The sequence below is a fragment of the Entelurus aequoreus genome, linkage group LG28 (assembly GCF_033978785.1).
Source record: "Entelurus aequoreus isolate RoL-2023_Sb linkage group LG28, RoL_Eaeq_v1.1, whole genome shotgun sequence".
NCBI lineage: Eukaryota > Metazoa > Chordata > Actinopteri > Syngnathiformes > Syngnathidae > Entelurus > Entelurus aequoreus.
In genome coordinates this window covers 16,834,764-16,850,388 of record NC_084758.1, presented here as the reverse complement: position 1 = coordinate 16,850,388, position 15,625 = coordinate 16,834,764, and the positions used below count along the sequence as shown (strand labels likewise).

The 15,625-nt window shown below is 40.8% G+C and overlaps 1 protein-coding gene across 1 annotated transcript; it reads right to left on the bottom strand.

Moving 5' to 3' along the window:
* Positions 1-1,283: 1,283 nt before the first annotated feature.
* LOC133644912 (uncharacterized) lies at positions 1,284-11,843 on the bottom strand. Its single transcript, XM_062039664.1, has 9 exons — positions 11,789-11,843; positions 11,674-11,717; positions 11,471-11,595; positions 8,149-8,333; positions 7,804-7,964; positions 6,960-7,062; positions 6,549-6,884; positions 5,289-5,624; positions 1,284-1,366 (listed from the first exon to the last, which is right to left on the bottom strand). The coding sequence occupies exons 1-9, from the start codon at positions 11,841-11,843 to the stop codon at positions 1,284-1,286; spliced, it is 1,428 nt and encodes a 475-aa protein (XP_061895648.1).
* Between the last annotated feature and the right edge of the window lie 3,782 nt (positions 11,844-15,625).

Genomic DNA, 15,625 nt, shown 5'->3' with positions numbered 1-15,625 from the left:
CTTACTAATGTTTTAAATTCCAAACCGCTCATTTGGAAGAAGGCAAGTTTGTTTTATAAACATCTCTGCCATGCCTCCATGGTTTGATTTCAAATTTTTGGGACTTATGGAAATGCCAAATACACAAAAACAGAACAAACAGGTATGAAATGTGGTTTTGGATAATAGGACCCCTTAAAGACAAATGAATGGTTTATTATCTTCATACAGTCGTGGTGTTTGGTAATGGTTTAGTAAACATGGTTGTCAAAGTTACATTGAAGTGCATCACATGTTTACACTCGCACAACTCAACACGTCCAAAACAAAGAAGAAGAAGCAGAGTTTATTTAATCCTACGTCTTCTCCCTGTCTTAGCATTTTTGGCAAGCACAGCCGAATCTACTGTTTCATGAATTACATTTTTAAAGGATCAGAATCCGAAATACTTTAATAATCCCAGAGGGGGAATTAAGATTTTCAGATTAATCCCATTCAAGAGCAGACCAACATTACAGGATCGCTGACGGGTCTGCCAACTTCCGGTGAGAAAATAAAATATTCAGTCTAAGCCTGGGCCCCTGGAGAGGGGGTCCAGACTGAGGCCAAGGAAAAACAAAAACTCATAGCCTTAGCACACATGAACATGTGATGCAACCAGCCACTTCTACACACAGCCACAAAAGGAAAAAAACAACAACAAAAACATATACACTGTGGTGGCCTCTGCGGTGTTCCACGCCATCGTCTGCTGGGGTGGGGGGAGCATGGCCAGAGACAGGAGCAGACCCAACAAAGCAAACAAGAGAGCAGACTCCACCCTCGGCCGCCCACCAACTCTCGGCCAGTGTCCAGTCCGCATGGATGAGCAAAGATACGTCCAAGGAGACCGAGGTGTCCGATACCTGCTCATTCAGCCAAGACACTGTGAAGCTTGTCCGTCCCAGCTCCGCAGCCCTGTCTCTTCATCCGCATCTCCTCCAGTCTCTCCAAACGGACTCAGGTGTGGCATAGACCCAGCAGCTGGTCTCAGTGACCAAAAGGCTCCCCGGGAGGTAGATCCAGAAGTTCACAAAAAAGCACCGCAGAAGTCCCAAAAGTCCCAAAGGGTCCCGAACCAAAAGGCAAAAACAAAACACATGCAAACAAGAGGGAAACATCAGGAACACAAAAGGATGAGCTCCTGCCACCAGCAGCCACCACAGCAGCGCCATCTTGGGGGAAAAAAAGCAAACGTTCCTTTACAAAATGATGGGTATGACAATTTAAAAAGAATACTATTGTTGGTAAAAATAAAATACAAGTTAAGCAACTAAAACAGTGACCACAACAGCGAAGGAGGCCAGCAGAGCACTCAGCAAAACGGCAGCTGCTTTCACGTCTTGTTCTGCAACACAAGAAGAGTGCATCTTAGGACTGCAACACAACCTTACACAATAAAGTAACCAACAGTTGGATTCGGTGCGCCTTGCTTGCCCCTTGGAGTCCGCGGGACAAAACCATTCACACTCTGAAGTTATTATCGCAGAAGCCAAATTCTAACTTCAGACTAATACCAAGAGAGCAAAGCAGTTTGATGACGGCAGCGAGTCGGACCGCAACAGGAAGTAGCAAGAACACAGCGAGAGGAAAGGGTTCAACTTTCTGCTCTTCTTTGTTGCGTCTTCAAACCGAATGAAATCTGAACATCGTGCAGGTGTTGATTTTATTGAAGTCGGACGAAGTGAACATGTGAGTAAAGGAGGAGGAAGACGCAGAGCTTAATAAAGCCCAGCCCTTCTCGCTGTCTCATGCAAGTTTGTTCACTTCCTGTGTTTAACATGCTCGTCTTCTGATTGAGAGAGCAAAGAACAGTTTTGTTTTATTTTTGTTTTAAAGTGCACTGACAATAAAGCTATCCTAATCTAGTTCTGCTTCCTCATCATGCTTTGTCAACACCTCCACCATCAACCTGAGAACCAACGTCCTGTGTGGTGGACCTTTGTGTACTGCATAACAGGCCCTTTTTTCCCCCCCTGAAAAGTGCGAGTTTAACAAAAGACCAAAAACAAATGTCCACTGCAGAGGACGTAATGTAATACTTGGATTGTTTTACTCCACATATTGACACGCTCTATTTGTTTTGTGTTGTTCAGGCATGTAAATGTTTTTTTTGTATTTCTGAGATTTATCCATCTATCTTCAACCGCTTATCCCATACTTGCCAACCTTGAGACTTCCAAATTCGGAAGATTTGTGGGGGGGGGGGGGGGGGGGGGGAGTATATTTATAGCTAGAATTCACTGAAATTTAAGTATTTCATATATATATATATATATATAAAATAAATACTTAACTTAACAGAAATGAAAATTAAAAAAAATGGCCCGAAAGGTGTTGTTTGATTTGCAGTTAAGAATTGGAAATAGAATGAACGGAAGGTACACGAACCACAATAAATATAAGTGTTTAATATAAATATAAACATGAATAAACGTTAAACGCAAATGTTAATCTAAATGTTAAATCTCGAAGTGAAATCTAAATGATAAAATCCAGCTCTCAATGGTAAATCCAAACATTAAATCTAAATATGACATCCAAGTGTTAAATCTACATCTAAATGTTATTACATTGAAATGTTAAAGGCCTACTGAAATGATTTTTTTTTTATTTAAACGGGGATAGCAGATCCATTCTATGTGTCATACTTGATCATTTCGCGATATTGCCGTATTTTTGCTGAAAGGATTTAGTAGAGAACATCGACGATAAAGTTCGCAACTTTTGGTCGCTGATAAAAAAAGCCTTGCCTGTACCGGAAGTAGCGTGACGTCACAGGTTGAAAGGCTCCTCACATTTCCCCATTGTTTACACCAGCAGCGAGAGCGATTCGGACCGAGGAAGCGACGATTACCCCATTAATTTGAGCCAGGATGAAAGATTTGTGGATGACGAACGTGAGAGTGAAGACTAGAGTGCAGTGCAGGACGCATCTTTTTTCGCTCTGACTTAGGTATAAGCTGGCTCATTGGATTCCACACTTTCTCCTTTTTCTATTGTGGATCACGGATTTGTATTTTAAACCACCTCGGATACTATATCCTCTTGAAAATGAGAGTCGAGAATGCGAAATGGACATTCACAGTGACTTTTATCTCCACGACAATACATCGGCGAATGCAGATAGAAACAGAAGAAATAAACCCCTGACTGGAAGGATAGACAGAAAATCAACAATACTATTAAACCATGGAACTGTAACTACACTGTTTTTCTCGTGCCTTGTCCTCTGCCGGGTGCGTCTGTCTGCGGCCTGCTGCTGGCCCTTGTGGGCGGCACGGTGGGCCAGGCTCTGGGGTTCCTGTCGCTGTCCGGCTTGGCTGCGTGGGGGCGGTGGCCCCTGGTTCCCTGGGCACCACACCTACTGTTTGTGGGATGGGTTCTCGGGGAGGCTGGGGCCGTACTCTGGCTCCCGCACACACTGGGAGTCAAATGTATTGTACATGCAAATTCACATATACTCACACACATACATACAGACATACATAGGTACCTACGCTCCCACATACATATACAAATAAATACAGTACATATTTACACACTCAAAGTTCATACATCCACACGCACATTCATTATACAAACATACTGTATACACATACTGTACATATACATTCACTGTAAAAACATACATATACACATACTGTACATATACATTCACTGTACAAACACACACATACACATACTACACATACATTCACTGTACAAACACACACATACATATACTGTACATATACATTCACTGTACAAACACACACATACATATACTGTACATATACATTCACTGTACAAACACACATTTACACATACTGTACATATACATTCACTGTTCAAACACACATACTGTATACACATACTGTACATATACATTCGCTGTACACACATATACACATACTGTACATATACATTCACTGTACAAGTACACATACTGTACATATACAAGTACATATGCACACATACACTCATGCACATAATCACGTTTCATCAAACATATATTAACGTTGTTGCCCTAGGGTAAACTGGGTATAACACATGGCACACTGACAAAGCTTAACCTATTGTTACTATAACAATCTACAAGGTTAAGGTTGCTTCTCTTTCTTCCCCTCCATTTTTCTGCATTCTTTCGTATCTCAAGTTATCATTACGTATATGTATTGTTGCATTTGAACAATTGTATTGTTGATAATAAAGGTAAAGAACTGGTATTGTTTATTATCAATAGCACTATTTCTATTGGTATTCATATTGCTCCATTTTTAGTGTAATAATGCTCATTGTCATTTCTGTAATTTTTTTTTTTTTTTTTTTTAATTTTCGCTAACTGCTTATTTGCTATTACTTTTACCATCATATTTGTACATGTCGTATTTGCTGATGTTGCTCTGTTGTTGTTGTTGTTGTTGTGTTTGCTGTTGTTGTTTTTGTCTCTCTGTCTAATCCCCCTCTTGTCCCCACAATTCCCCCCTCTGTCTTCCTTTTTCTCTCTTTCTATCCCCTCCTGCTCCGGCCCGGCTGCACCAAATGATAATATAAATACATTTAATAAAGTCAAAATACAAGTAAGGCAACAAGAGAAGTATCCTACACTTCTCTTTTGTAAAGTAAATCTGAACAGCCGATATGGGCATCTACATCTACTATATGATTTGCCCGAGAAGCTGGGCAGGACATTAAAAAAAAAAAAAAAAAAAAATTGCAAAAGATTCACCAACACAGATGTCCAGAATACTGTGGAATTTTGAGATGAAAACAGAGTTTTTTTGTGTTGGATTCAATGGTGTACCAATACTTCCGGTTCAACGATTGACGTCACGCGCATACGTCATCATACATAGACGTTTTCAACCGGAAGTTTAGCGGGAAATTTCAAATTGCACTTTATAAGTCAACCCGGCCGTATTGGCATGTGTTGCAATGTTAAGATTTCATCATTGATGTATAAACTATCAGACTGCGTGGTCGGTAGTAGTGGCTTTCAGTAGGCCTTTAAAGCCCCACTTAAGAACTTTAAGTTTTGCTTGATTTTGGCGGCGCCACTGGACCAAAGCGGTAGTGTTTTGGCTGAAGGAAGACCACATTTTCCACGGGGGCAAGCGCATAGCTTCGTAAATCGTCATAAACGTACATACAAACTGACACGATAATACCACAATGACTCAGTATGACTGATCAGTTGGAGAATCACTGGTCTAAACCTATTTGTTAACCTTTAAAAAAGACCAACAATTGATTAAAATAAATAACATGAGTAAATGTTTAATACATACGTGTGTCCACATGAGTTCCTTGTCCGAATAGGATCTGTCCACACGTGGCTACGGCACAGTAGTATGTTCCGGTATCAGAGGAGTTGAGTACGGTCAGAGAGAGATGGTAGACGCAGCTTCTTGGGTCTTGTTCATCATCACTGTCGGAGTAAATGATGTGTGGATCAGACTCTCCCGATCCTGACTTCAACCAGTAGACGCTGCTTTGGTTCGGACATTGGCGGAAATATTCTTTGCTCTCAGCTAGGACGGAACACTGGATGGTCACAGACTCGCCTCCTTTGACCGACTTGCTTTGCGGAATTTGTCTCACCTGGAAGGACTTGCGTCTGGGGTCTGTGAGAGTCACAAAGAGGCATTAACATGTTTGATTCAGAAGCCCTTTTATCGATAAACAGTCCACATATAGTTGTGGTCAAAAGTTTACATACACTTGTAAATAACATAATGTCATGGCTGTCTTGAGTTTCCAATCATTTCTACAACTCTTATTTTTTTGTGGTAGGGTGATTGGAGCCATACTTGCCAACCCTCCCGAATTTTCCGGGAGACTCCCGAATTTCAGTGCCTCTCCCTAAAATCTCCCGGGACAACCATTCTCCCGAATTTCTCCCGATTTCCACCCAGACAACAATATTGGGGGCGTGCCTTAAAAGCACTGCCTTTAGCGTCCTCTCACCTGAAAAGGAGACTATTATATATGTCTCCGTTATCCATAGGTTTATCTATAACCCATAACACGGTGGCCGAATGGATATAGTCACTCATGAACGGTCAGAAAAGCACAAGGCAGCGGCAACGCAGAATTATGGGCCACCTTGCAAGCAACATCCCGTTTTCATTTGCGGATGTTTTCAACAAATCCGTGAAGGATATGATCCCGGATTCAGAGATCGCTCGCCAGTACTCAAATGGTAGAACAAAGGCTACTGAAATAGTGAAAGGTAAGTGTTATTTTTATTTTTTTTAAGTAAGCAGCAAGTACAGTACAGTTAGTAGAACAACTGTATTTTCATTACTCTGTACTGTACTATATATATATATATATATATATATATATATATATATATATATATATATATATATATAAGAAATACTTTAATTTCAGGGAATTCTAGCTATAAATATACTCCTCCCCCCCAACAAATATGTGCTCCAATCACTCTATCACAAACAAACAAGAGTTGTAGAAATGATTGAAAACTCAAGACAGCCATGACATTATGTTCTTTACAAGTGTATATTGTACTGTATATTCACCTTTCACCACCAGATGCGTGCCACCGGTGAACACCATGTTGTATGAGGTCCCAGCTTGGCAGGTGTACATCGCTTCATCGTCTTTGTGTACGTTTGTGATGTTTAAAACGTACATGTCACCCGTACGCGCGCTCACAAATCTTCCGTCCTTGAACGGTCCTCGAAGGGACATTTCCCCGAAATACCCCTCCACAATGGTTTGGACCATTGAGCCGAATTTCATCTTGTACCAGTAAAATATGTCACCTCTATCGTCGTGGCGCGGGCATGCCAAAGTGACGTTAACGCCAACTTCCACTAGGCTCAGTGTTATCGGAATGTAGGATTGACTCAGAACTGAAGAAAAAGACAGAAGAAGAGTAAATATGCAGGAAAAAGTGGAAAATACAAAACGGAGGTGCCTAAACTCACCCAATGCGCCGAGAAGCACAAGTGCAGTCAGCTCCGCCATCGTTGTGATCGTCTTTCCACTAAGTCTCGAGGAGGTTTGCAAGTCAGAGACAATGGTGTTAGGCTGAAATGCGAAAAATTTATTTCCGCTGCATTTTTTTTTTCAAACTACTGAGCCATTTTTACCAAGCGTACGTGACTAGAAGCTCACTTGTGAGTCTAAAACAAACAAAAAAAACAACTATCCTGAGATGCAAGAAAAGTGCAGGTCGAAGTATTTTGTGCATGGATATAAAAATGTATTTTCTACACTTTGAATGTTGACTACGTAATTTGTCTATTCAGAAGTTGGCCTGCTTTTACCCTTTTGTTCGTGTTTTTTCATTTGTCAAGCAATTTTCACAGGTTGAATTAATATAGATGACAAAGGATTAAAACATTGAAACATAAGCTCCATGAAAACAGACACATTGGTTTTCACGACCAAAAAGGTCTCATACATAAAGTGCATGTAAACAACACTGCATTATTTCAGAGTGACAGAGATTCAGTTCCAACACGCACGCTGCCTGATTGGCAACCAGGACAAACCTAGTTGTTTTTTCTCCCCCTCCCTCGTGAGTGCATTTTCTTTTGAATTATTAAAGAATAGGGCAGCACGGTGGAACAGTGGTTAGTGCATCTTTCTCACAATACGGAGGTCCTGAGTAGTCCTGAGTTCAATCCCGGGCTCGGGATCTTTCTGTGTGGAGTTTGCATGTTCTCCCCGTGACTGCGTGGGTTCCCTCCGGGAACTCCGGCTTCCTCCCACCTCCAAAGACATGCACCTGGGGATAAGTTGATTGGCAACACTAAATTGGCCTGCCAGATCTCCAGGACAGTCGCTCGCTTGCCTGCCGTCATCCTCGTCTGCTGCAGAGGCTCCCGCCTGGCGCCCATACTCCTCATTTTTGTCAGTCGCAGGGTTGGCCGGCTCATGGACGTCCACCTCGCCAGCTGCAGCTGCTTTACGCTCGGCACCATCACCTGAATTGTGCCGGTATCTTCAGGGACACTAGGTCTCCGGCTCCCATGACGTCATCGCTGCTTTTCCATTTGCGCGTGTCCACCGTGCCTGTCAGCACCGGACTCTACTCCGCTGGATTCAAGGTCACGTGGCCGACATGCCGGCCAAGCATTAAGGCCGCAGTTTTGCGACCCCGCCACCAACGTTCTCCCACCGCCCTCCCACCGCCCTCCATTTTTTTTGGTACATTCACTTCCTCGTGCCATGCACAGGCGTCTACCCTGCTGCCTGATTGGCAACCAGGACCCACCTGCAATCGGTTGCCAAACAGTCTCCTATTTAGGTCAGGCGCTGTCTCATTCTTCCTGTGGTTCATTTCTGCACTCCACCTGAGATTACAAAATCTGGAAGGAAAGGATACACACGTGCGGATGTTGTTTCTGGACTTCAGAATCCCGCGAACCTAGTGAGCAAACTGGCCCCCCTTGGATTCAGTACCCCACCATGCAACTGGCTGCTGGGCAACAACACCTCCAGTGAGAGTGGGCAACAACACCTCCAGTGCCATCTCCCTGAGCTCCCCCCAGGGCTGCGTCCTGAGTCCGCTGCTGTTCACACTGATGACCCATGACTGCTGCGGCAGGTCCACTACTAACCACATTGTGAAGTATGCAGACGACACAACAGTAGTGGGCCTTATCCATGACAACAACGACATGGACTACAGGGAGGAGGTGAAACATCTGGTTGACTGGTGCAGAACCAACAACCTGGTCCTGAACGTCGACAAGACCAAGGAGATCATTGTCGACTTCAGGAGGCACCAGTCCAGCCACACTCCACTCTTCATCAACGGCACAGCAGTGGAGATGGTGAGCAGCACCAAGTTCCTGGGGGTGCAGATAACTGTCAATCTAACCTGATCCCTCATAAAAAAAGAGCTCAGCAGCGCATGCACTTTTTGCGTCGGATGAAAAGAACACAGCTCCCTCCCCCCATTCCCACCACATTCTACAGAGGCACTATAGAGAGCCTACTGCATCTCTGTCTGGACCGGAGTGCAGTGCCTCAGACTGAAAGTCTCTGCAGAGAGTGGTGAGGACGGCGGAAAAGGTCATCAGGACTCCTCTTACTCCTATCCAGGAGATCGCAAAAATCCGCTGCCTGACCAGTGCTCAGAAAATCTGTAGAGACTCCTCCCACCCCCACCAAGGACTGTTTTCACTGCTGGACTCCAGAAAGAGGTTCCGCAGCCTCCGTAGCAGAACCTCCAGGTTCTGTAACAGCTTCTTCCCTCAGGCCATAAGACTCTTGAACACATCATAATATTCCCCTCAATTCCCCCAAAAAACTGATTAACTCGATGGACTATAAAGACAATGTAACATACATCCGTAACAGTGGATGCATATGCAAAAGTACAATATATTTATCTGTACAGTAATCTATCTATTTATATATGCTCCTTCTTTTGTAAATGCAAACACTCTGCACCTCTTTGTTCTTTGAGCTAACACAAATAAATGTTGATCTTATCTGTACTGTAAAGTTCAAATTTGCTCTGCCTGGCTGTGCCTATTGCTTTAAACAAAGAAGTCCGTGTCTTGTACAATTCCGTTTGCACTTGCCTTCTTTTGTCCTGTTTTCATTGCGAGTTGTTTTTCCTCAACTCCTTCTAGAATGCATTTATTATATTTTGATGTATCAAAGAATATTATTGGCAATTGTTGGCAATAGCGTGTTGTTGGCTGCATCTTGGGGTCACGTTGCTCAAGCTGCCTTCCACGCTTCAAATCCCGACACACCAACTTACTGACACCAATGCTGCTTTGAAATGGTTGTGGTTGTGGTTTCTCTTTTGAAAAAAACAAAAACAAAACTCAAAGAAGCACAATCTTCAACTTCGTGCAATATCCAAAAAAATGAAGTATGAAAAAAGTTCCTTCCTGTCAAGTGTGCAACAATGTCATACACGATTGTTGCAATGACTCCACAGAGCAAGAATACTGCAAAATGTCAGTACTTTTTATTTACTGTTTGCAGTATGAAGTATCATCAACATACACATGATATTGATTTTGGAACTAAACAGGGTGGACATTTATGTTTCAAATCAGCACAAAAGTACCATAAAAAATATTGTAAAATCCGGGCTAAATTTTAAATTTTTGGACAAATCTGTAATTGCAGATGCACACATTGCAATATTTACACAGGTGCTTGTGTTCAGTCCCAAATTTGACAGAAGACAGTGACTGTAGAACAGCTTAGAGTAGCCTACCTGAGCGCGGTATCCGTCCTTCTCCTCCTTCTTTACTGAACGTGTCTTCTTTGGCGCGTCCTGTTGGGGCCTGTTAGTGGTGGTGGATTTCCGTTCCGTTCTGTGCGGCGTTGGCCGTTTAGTTGTTCGATGGCCGTGTCGATCGTCTTTGACTTTGGAGCTTTGTTGTGTGCATTTTGTTGCGACTTCTCCATAATAAGTGTGAATGCATTTTGATTTACTGTGAACAGTTTATTTGGTCCACCATAACCCCTTTGGCAATTTCATTGGACTAATGCAGTGGTCGGCAACCCAAAATGTTGAAAAAGCCATATTGGACCAAAAATACAAAATAAAAATCCTTCTAGAGCTGCAAAAAAGTAAACGCCTTACATAAGTCTTACAATGCAGGCAACACATGATGTAAGTGTTTATATTGGTGGGCGGTCGAGGGTGGAGTCGGCTCTCTTGGTTGCTTTGTTGGGTCTGCTCCACCCCAGCAGCCGATGGCGTAGAACACCGCAGAGGCCACAAAAGTGTATATATTTTTTTGTTCTACTTTCGTGGCTGTGTGTAGAAGTGGTTGGTTGCATAAGCTCTGCTCTTCTAATGTCTTTAATTTCCTTTGTGTTATTTGATGATACCCTCTTAAACACATGTTTATGTGTGATGGCTATGAGGTTTTTTTCCCTTGGCCTCAGTCTGGACCCCCTCTCCAGCGGCCCAGGCTTACACTGAATTTTTTTTTCTTCTCAAAATGAGCCAAAAAAGAGTGGCAGCTACATGTAAACAAACTACAGTGTGTTGAAGGGCCGCCCAAATTAGTAGGACAAAACGTTGCTCGCCAAATCCTCTCATCAGTGAAGCATGTTTAATATAAACAGTGGGATTTCTGGCAATTAGGAAGGTGTGTGTGTCATTTTTGCTCTCTAACGAAAACAATATTAAAACAAAAATTATATTTTTTCCACCATCTTTTCCATTTTCACACATTTTTGAAAAAGCCCCAGGGAGCCACGAGGGCGGCGCTAAAGAGCAAATTTAGTTTATGAACCCTTAAATATCTATTAGAGGCCGCAGCATTGTATAAAGCGCAGGGTTCAAATCGTGAAAACAAAATAGCAGCCTATAACCTGAAAATATAGTACATTTTGGATTATCTTCATCAACAGGTCTTGCATCTCTCAGCACACTGCGCCAAGTCTTACAGAAAGTCAATACAACTCTTAAGATAATACTTTGGTAAATCAGAGCAGGAGGATTTACTTTTGAAGACGCACGTCAGCGTACGTGCTGAATTCCTCTGCTGCCCTCCTATTTGTCTGCCTCGCTCTGCCAGTTTTCTTGGTAACAATGGTCGGCACGGAATAAACCAAAGAGTCCTCGTCTCTCTAAAGAAACAAATCATGTAAGACATGGCAAGAAAAAGAAAACAAAGATGCAGAACTTTTCTACAAACTTTTTCTTACCTGCTGGACGCGACTGAATGTTTCATCGAGTGTTTGTGGCCCAACTAAAAAAAATTGAAAATAAATCATAGAAAAGACCAACCTATTGATGATTCCTAATGTGCTGTTTTCTTACCTTTGCAGGAAAAACTGTTTTTTGTCCTGATCTTGTTGATGAGGAAGGCTGACATGATGAAACTTAAGGCCAAAGCAGCACTCAAGACGATTATAACATACTTGTATGAAGCAGAGCTGCCACCATCTAGATTGTTATGATAAAAAACACTAGTGAAAAAACACTTTTAATGAATCTATCAATACAAATCAATTAATATTTACCTTTAGTGTTGACTTTTATTGGATTTCCCATGAAAATCCTCCCACATGTGACCACAGCACACAAGTAAGTTCCAGCATCAGAGGAGTTGACGTTCTTTGAGAAAGTGTGGACACATTTCTGTGTGGACTTATCTTTGATCTTCTTGCATTCCTTATGAGCGTAAACAAAGCTGGGATGGACACTTTCTGGTCCAGTTCTGAACCAGGACACTTTGTGTCCATCCTGACAGGTTTCATTCCCAGAGTGGGAGAGGACTGAGCACTGCAACTTCACAGGCGGTCCTGGTTGGACTTCAGAGACAACAGACACGGAGGGTTCTGGTTCTGGGAAGAGTGCAAGACAAATTGAAGTCTTTCAGCACTCTGTGACTTTGATTCCACAGATCGACATTCACTTCTGTTGAAATCTTGAAGGTAAAAAATACTGTGATGTGTTAATGCAGAGGTTACATTTCTTGTAGTGCATGTAAAAACATGTTCATCACAATAAAATATTTGTTCATTTAAAGTTAACATTGTTATCTATAAACAGATGTTATGTAACAATTAAAATATGTACAATTGTTAATTTAAACTGTTTTCTAATTATTTGTTGTCATATTTACCTGTGACCTGAAGGAATGTTCCTTTCAAAAACGAGAATTGACCAAAGTTCACTTTTAAACAGTAGTAGATCGCCGTATCACTTTTCTCTACTTGACTAATTTGCAGAAGAAATGTTCCTTGTTCTTTTTTGGCTGTGATGCGATGTCCAGTATTAGATGTTCCATTTTCAACAGGTCCTGAATCGTAAGATGCCATTGTAGCTAAAATTTCAGGATAGGTTCCAGAAACAAGTCGGATCCAAATTAAGCGTTCAATATTCTCAGTTGTCCCGCGGGGACATGTCAGAGAGACATTTTGTCCAGGTCCAAGAGTCTGAGTGGAAAAGTTGTAAGCACCTGTACATGCTGAAGAGGAAAAGCAGACATATTAATAAGAGTCATGTACAGTATGAACATGTCTCCATTGGAACTGAGCATGGACTTACCTCCACTTTGGAGCAGGAGCAGCAGATGAAGCACGATCCACATTTTCTCCTCTCGTTGGACCAAGTGAACATCAGACCATCTAGACAGCATCTTTCAGTTATTGACTTGAACCACATCTTACCAAATGGGAGGGCACTATTTTGCTGCTATCTCATTGGTCGTCACGTGTCTCTACCTCAGTGGAAATATGTCCAACCAAACTTTCCAGTCTGTTGGTACCATCTTCTCAAGGTGGTTCTTTTTCTTTACTACTTTCAATAACTATGCAGCATTTATGTGGCAAAGAAAACATTTTACAATCATGTTTTTGTCACATAATTAAATTTTCCTGAGGGAACTCTCCTGAAGGAATCAATAAAGTACTATCTATCTATACATTTCCAGCCAAAAAAAAGTTCCACATCCTTTGAATTTCGGATATTTAGAACACAAACTGTGATGACATTCAGAATTGTAAGACTTTTGGGGTGAAGAACTTCAAAGGTTCCACTCCAAGTATAACAAACTACTGTTTCACGATTTAATTCCATCTCGATTCAGTCTATAAACGTCGCCTGATGCGTGGTGTATTTATTTATCAATTTATTGATTTTTACTAAATAGCACAGAGGCAAAAAAACATTGGCATTACCAGCTGTGGCTGTAGGCAACCTCTGTGTCCTTTTTTAAAATCACCTCCACAAGGTCGCGTTGAGAACCATGCGTGTTACATTTGCACTACTGTTGTTTACACAGAACTCATGAGCGGTATTCATAATCAGTTTGCTCCTTGCTAGTATTACAACCAGTGGTCTGAAAACTACTTTAAAAAAATATTTAATTATAGTTACTTGTTACTTACCAAAAAAGTAATTGAATACAAACATAATTACTCTTAAATTCATGTAATTAATTACTAGGGAAAGTAATTTGTACGTTATTTAAAAAAAATAACAAATAAATATCAGGCATATGCATTTGAGGTATGTTTAATATAAGAGTACAGTGTGCGGAGTCTGTGCTTTTAAAAGGCGGGGCTTGTTGCCTTGTGTTACCTCTGCTTAATAAAAAGATTGAATGTCCTTGCATGGCTGTCATATCTTCTTGTCAAAAAACGGGGTATTGTTTGGATGGCAAGTTGGTCACTTCAATCCTTTATTCAATGTTGAATATTCCCATTGTGTGCGTGCGTTGTTGTCTGCTCTGTCACAGTGCGATGGTGCCTCTTCCTGTTTGATATCAAGTTCATTTTAGTGCGGTGCTGCTTGTTGTCGACATAAAACCACATCGAAAGCAGCGTGCCACGTTACATCACGTTACGCCAATATTACGAACACTGCAACGTCGTCTTTTTTAAATTGTAACAACCTACTGAAATGCAGAATAAAATGTGATATGATCTCTAATCCCGTGGCGAGAGTCCATGCTTCATTATTATTTAGAGTTACTTTGTATTTGGTTAATTGTGGACTGTTCCAAATCATGTCGCCGTCTTAGAACATATTCATTGACGTGCACACGTCAGTCTTTATGGTAACGTTTAGGTTGTGGTTTTAATTAGTCCAAACACGCATGCAGTTACAGTGAGGTGCATCACATATTACCAATTTCTCATTACAAATCCAAAAAGGAGTAGGAAGAAACAGAGCTTATTTGATCCTACCGCCATTAACCCCGTTTAATGTCTATTGCTTACATGTTTGTCCGTTCCCGACCTGTGCTCAATTTTCAACACAAACATTAAATGAATGAATTAATAAATAAATAAATACATTTTTAGGGAACACTATTTTTTGGGTTAGTGTTATATATATATATATATATATATATATATATATATATATATATATATATATATATATATATATATATATATATATATATATATATATATATATATATATTTATATATATATATATATATATATATATATATATATATATATATATATATATATGTATTGTGGAGAATGCATATATGTTTAAGAGTGCTTTCTGTATTCATAGTCATGTTTAAATCAGCTAGTGTTTTTCCATTTGTACTCTTTCTATGTTTTATCTTATGTCCGCAAGTAAACTATGTGTGTTACCTTGAAGGCTTGCACTGTAGTAGATGGAATACTCCCTTTTGTCTTATCTGTAGTAGAACAATGAGGCTGTGTTCCTTTCCGGACAGGTGGGGGCTTTTTTCGTGTGCAAGAAGTTGGCTCTTTCGTTTGAGTGTTAGAACAACTTGAGAAGCCGGTATGAATGTATTGGTCTGGGCTGTTCTCCTGAAGCTTCAGTAAAACTTGATAATATTCCTATTCTCTCTTGATGGTCCTTCTTGCTCAGAATATATGTCATCGAAAGAACTTGGGATTGACTAGTGACATAAATTACCTGGGAGGAAAAGTTGGTCGACGCAACAATATATATATATATATATATATATATATATATATATATATATATATATATATATATATATATATATATATATATATATATATATATATATATATATATACCCGTTTTTACATTTTGTAGATGAAATCTATTTTTGTCAAGCACCACAAAACAATCACCCACTTCCTCAAAATCAGCCTCTCAATCACAAACACTCTCTCACACACACACACACA

Coding starts and splice junctions, on each gene's coding strand:
- LOC133644912 (XM_062039664.1), bottom strand. CDS start 11,843: ATGTCAGCCTTCCTCATCAACAAGATCAGGACAAAAAACAGTTTTTCC. Junction 7,063..7,803: donor GCGACTGTCCTGGAGATCTG/GCAGGCCAATTT, acceptor TTCGCATTTCAG/CCTAACACCATTGTCTCTGA. Junction 6,885..6,959: donor TGTGCTTCTCGGCGCATTGG/GTGAGTTTAGGC, acceptor CTTTTTCTTCAG/TTCTGAGTCAATCCTACATT.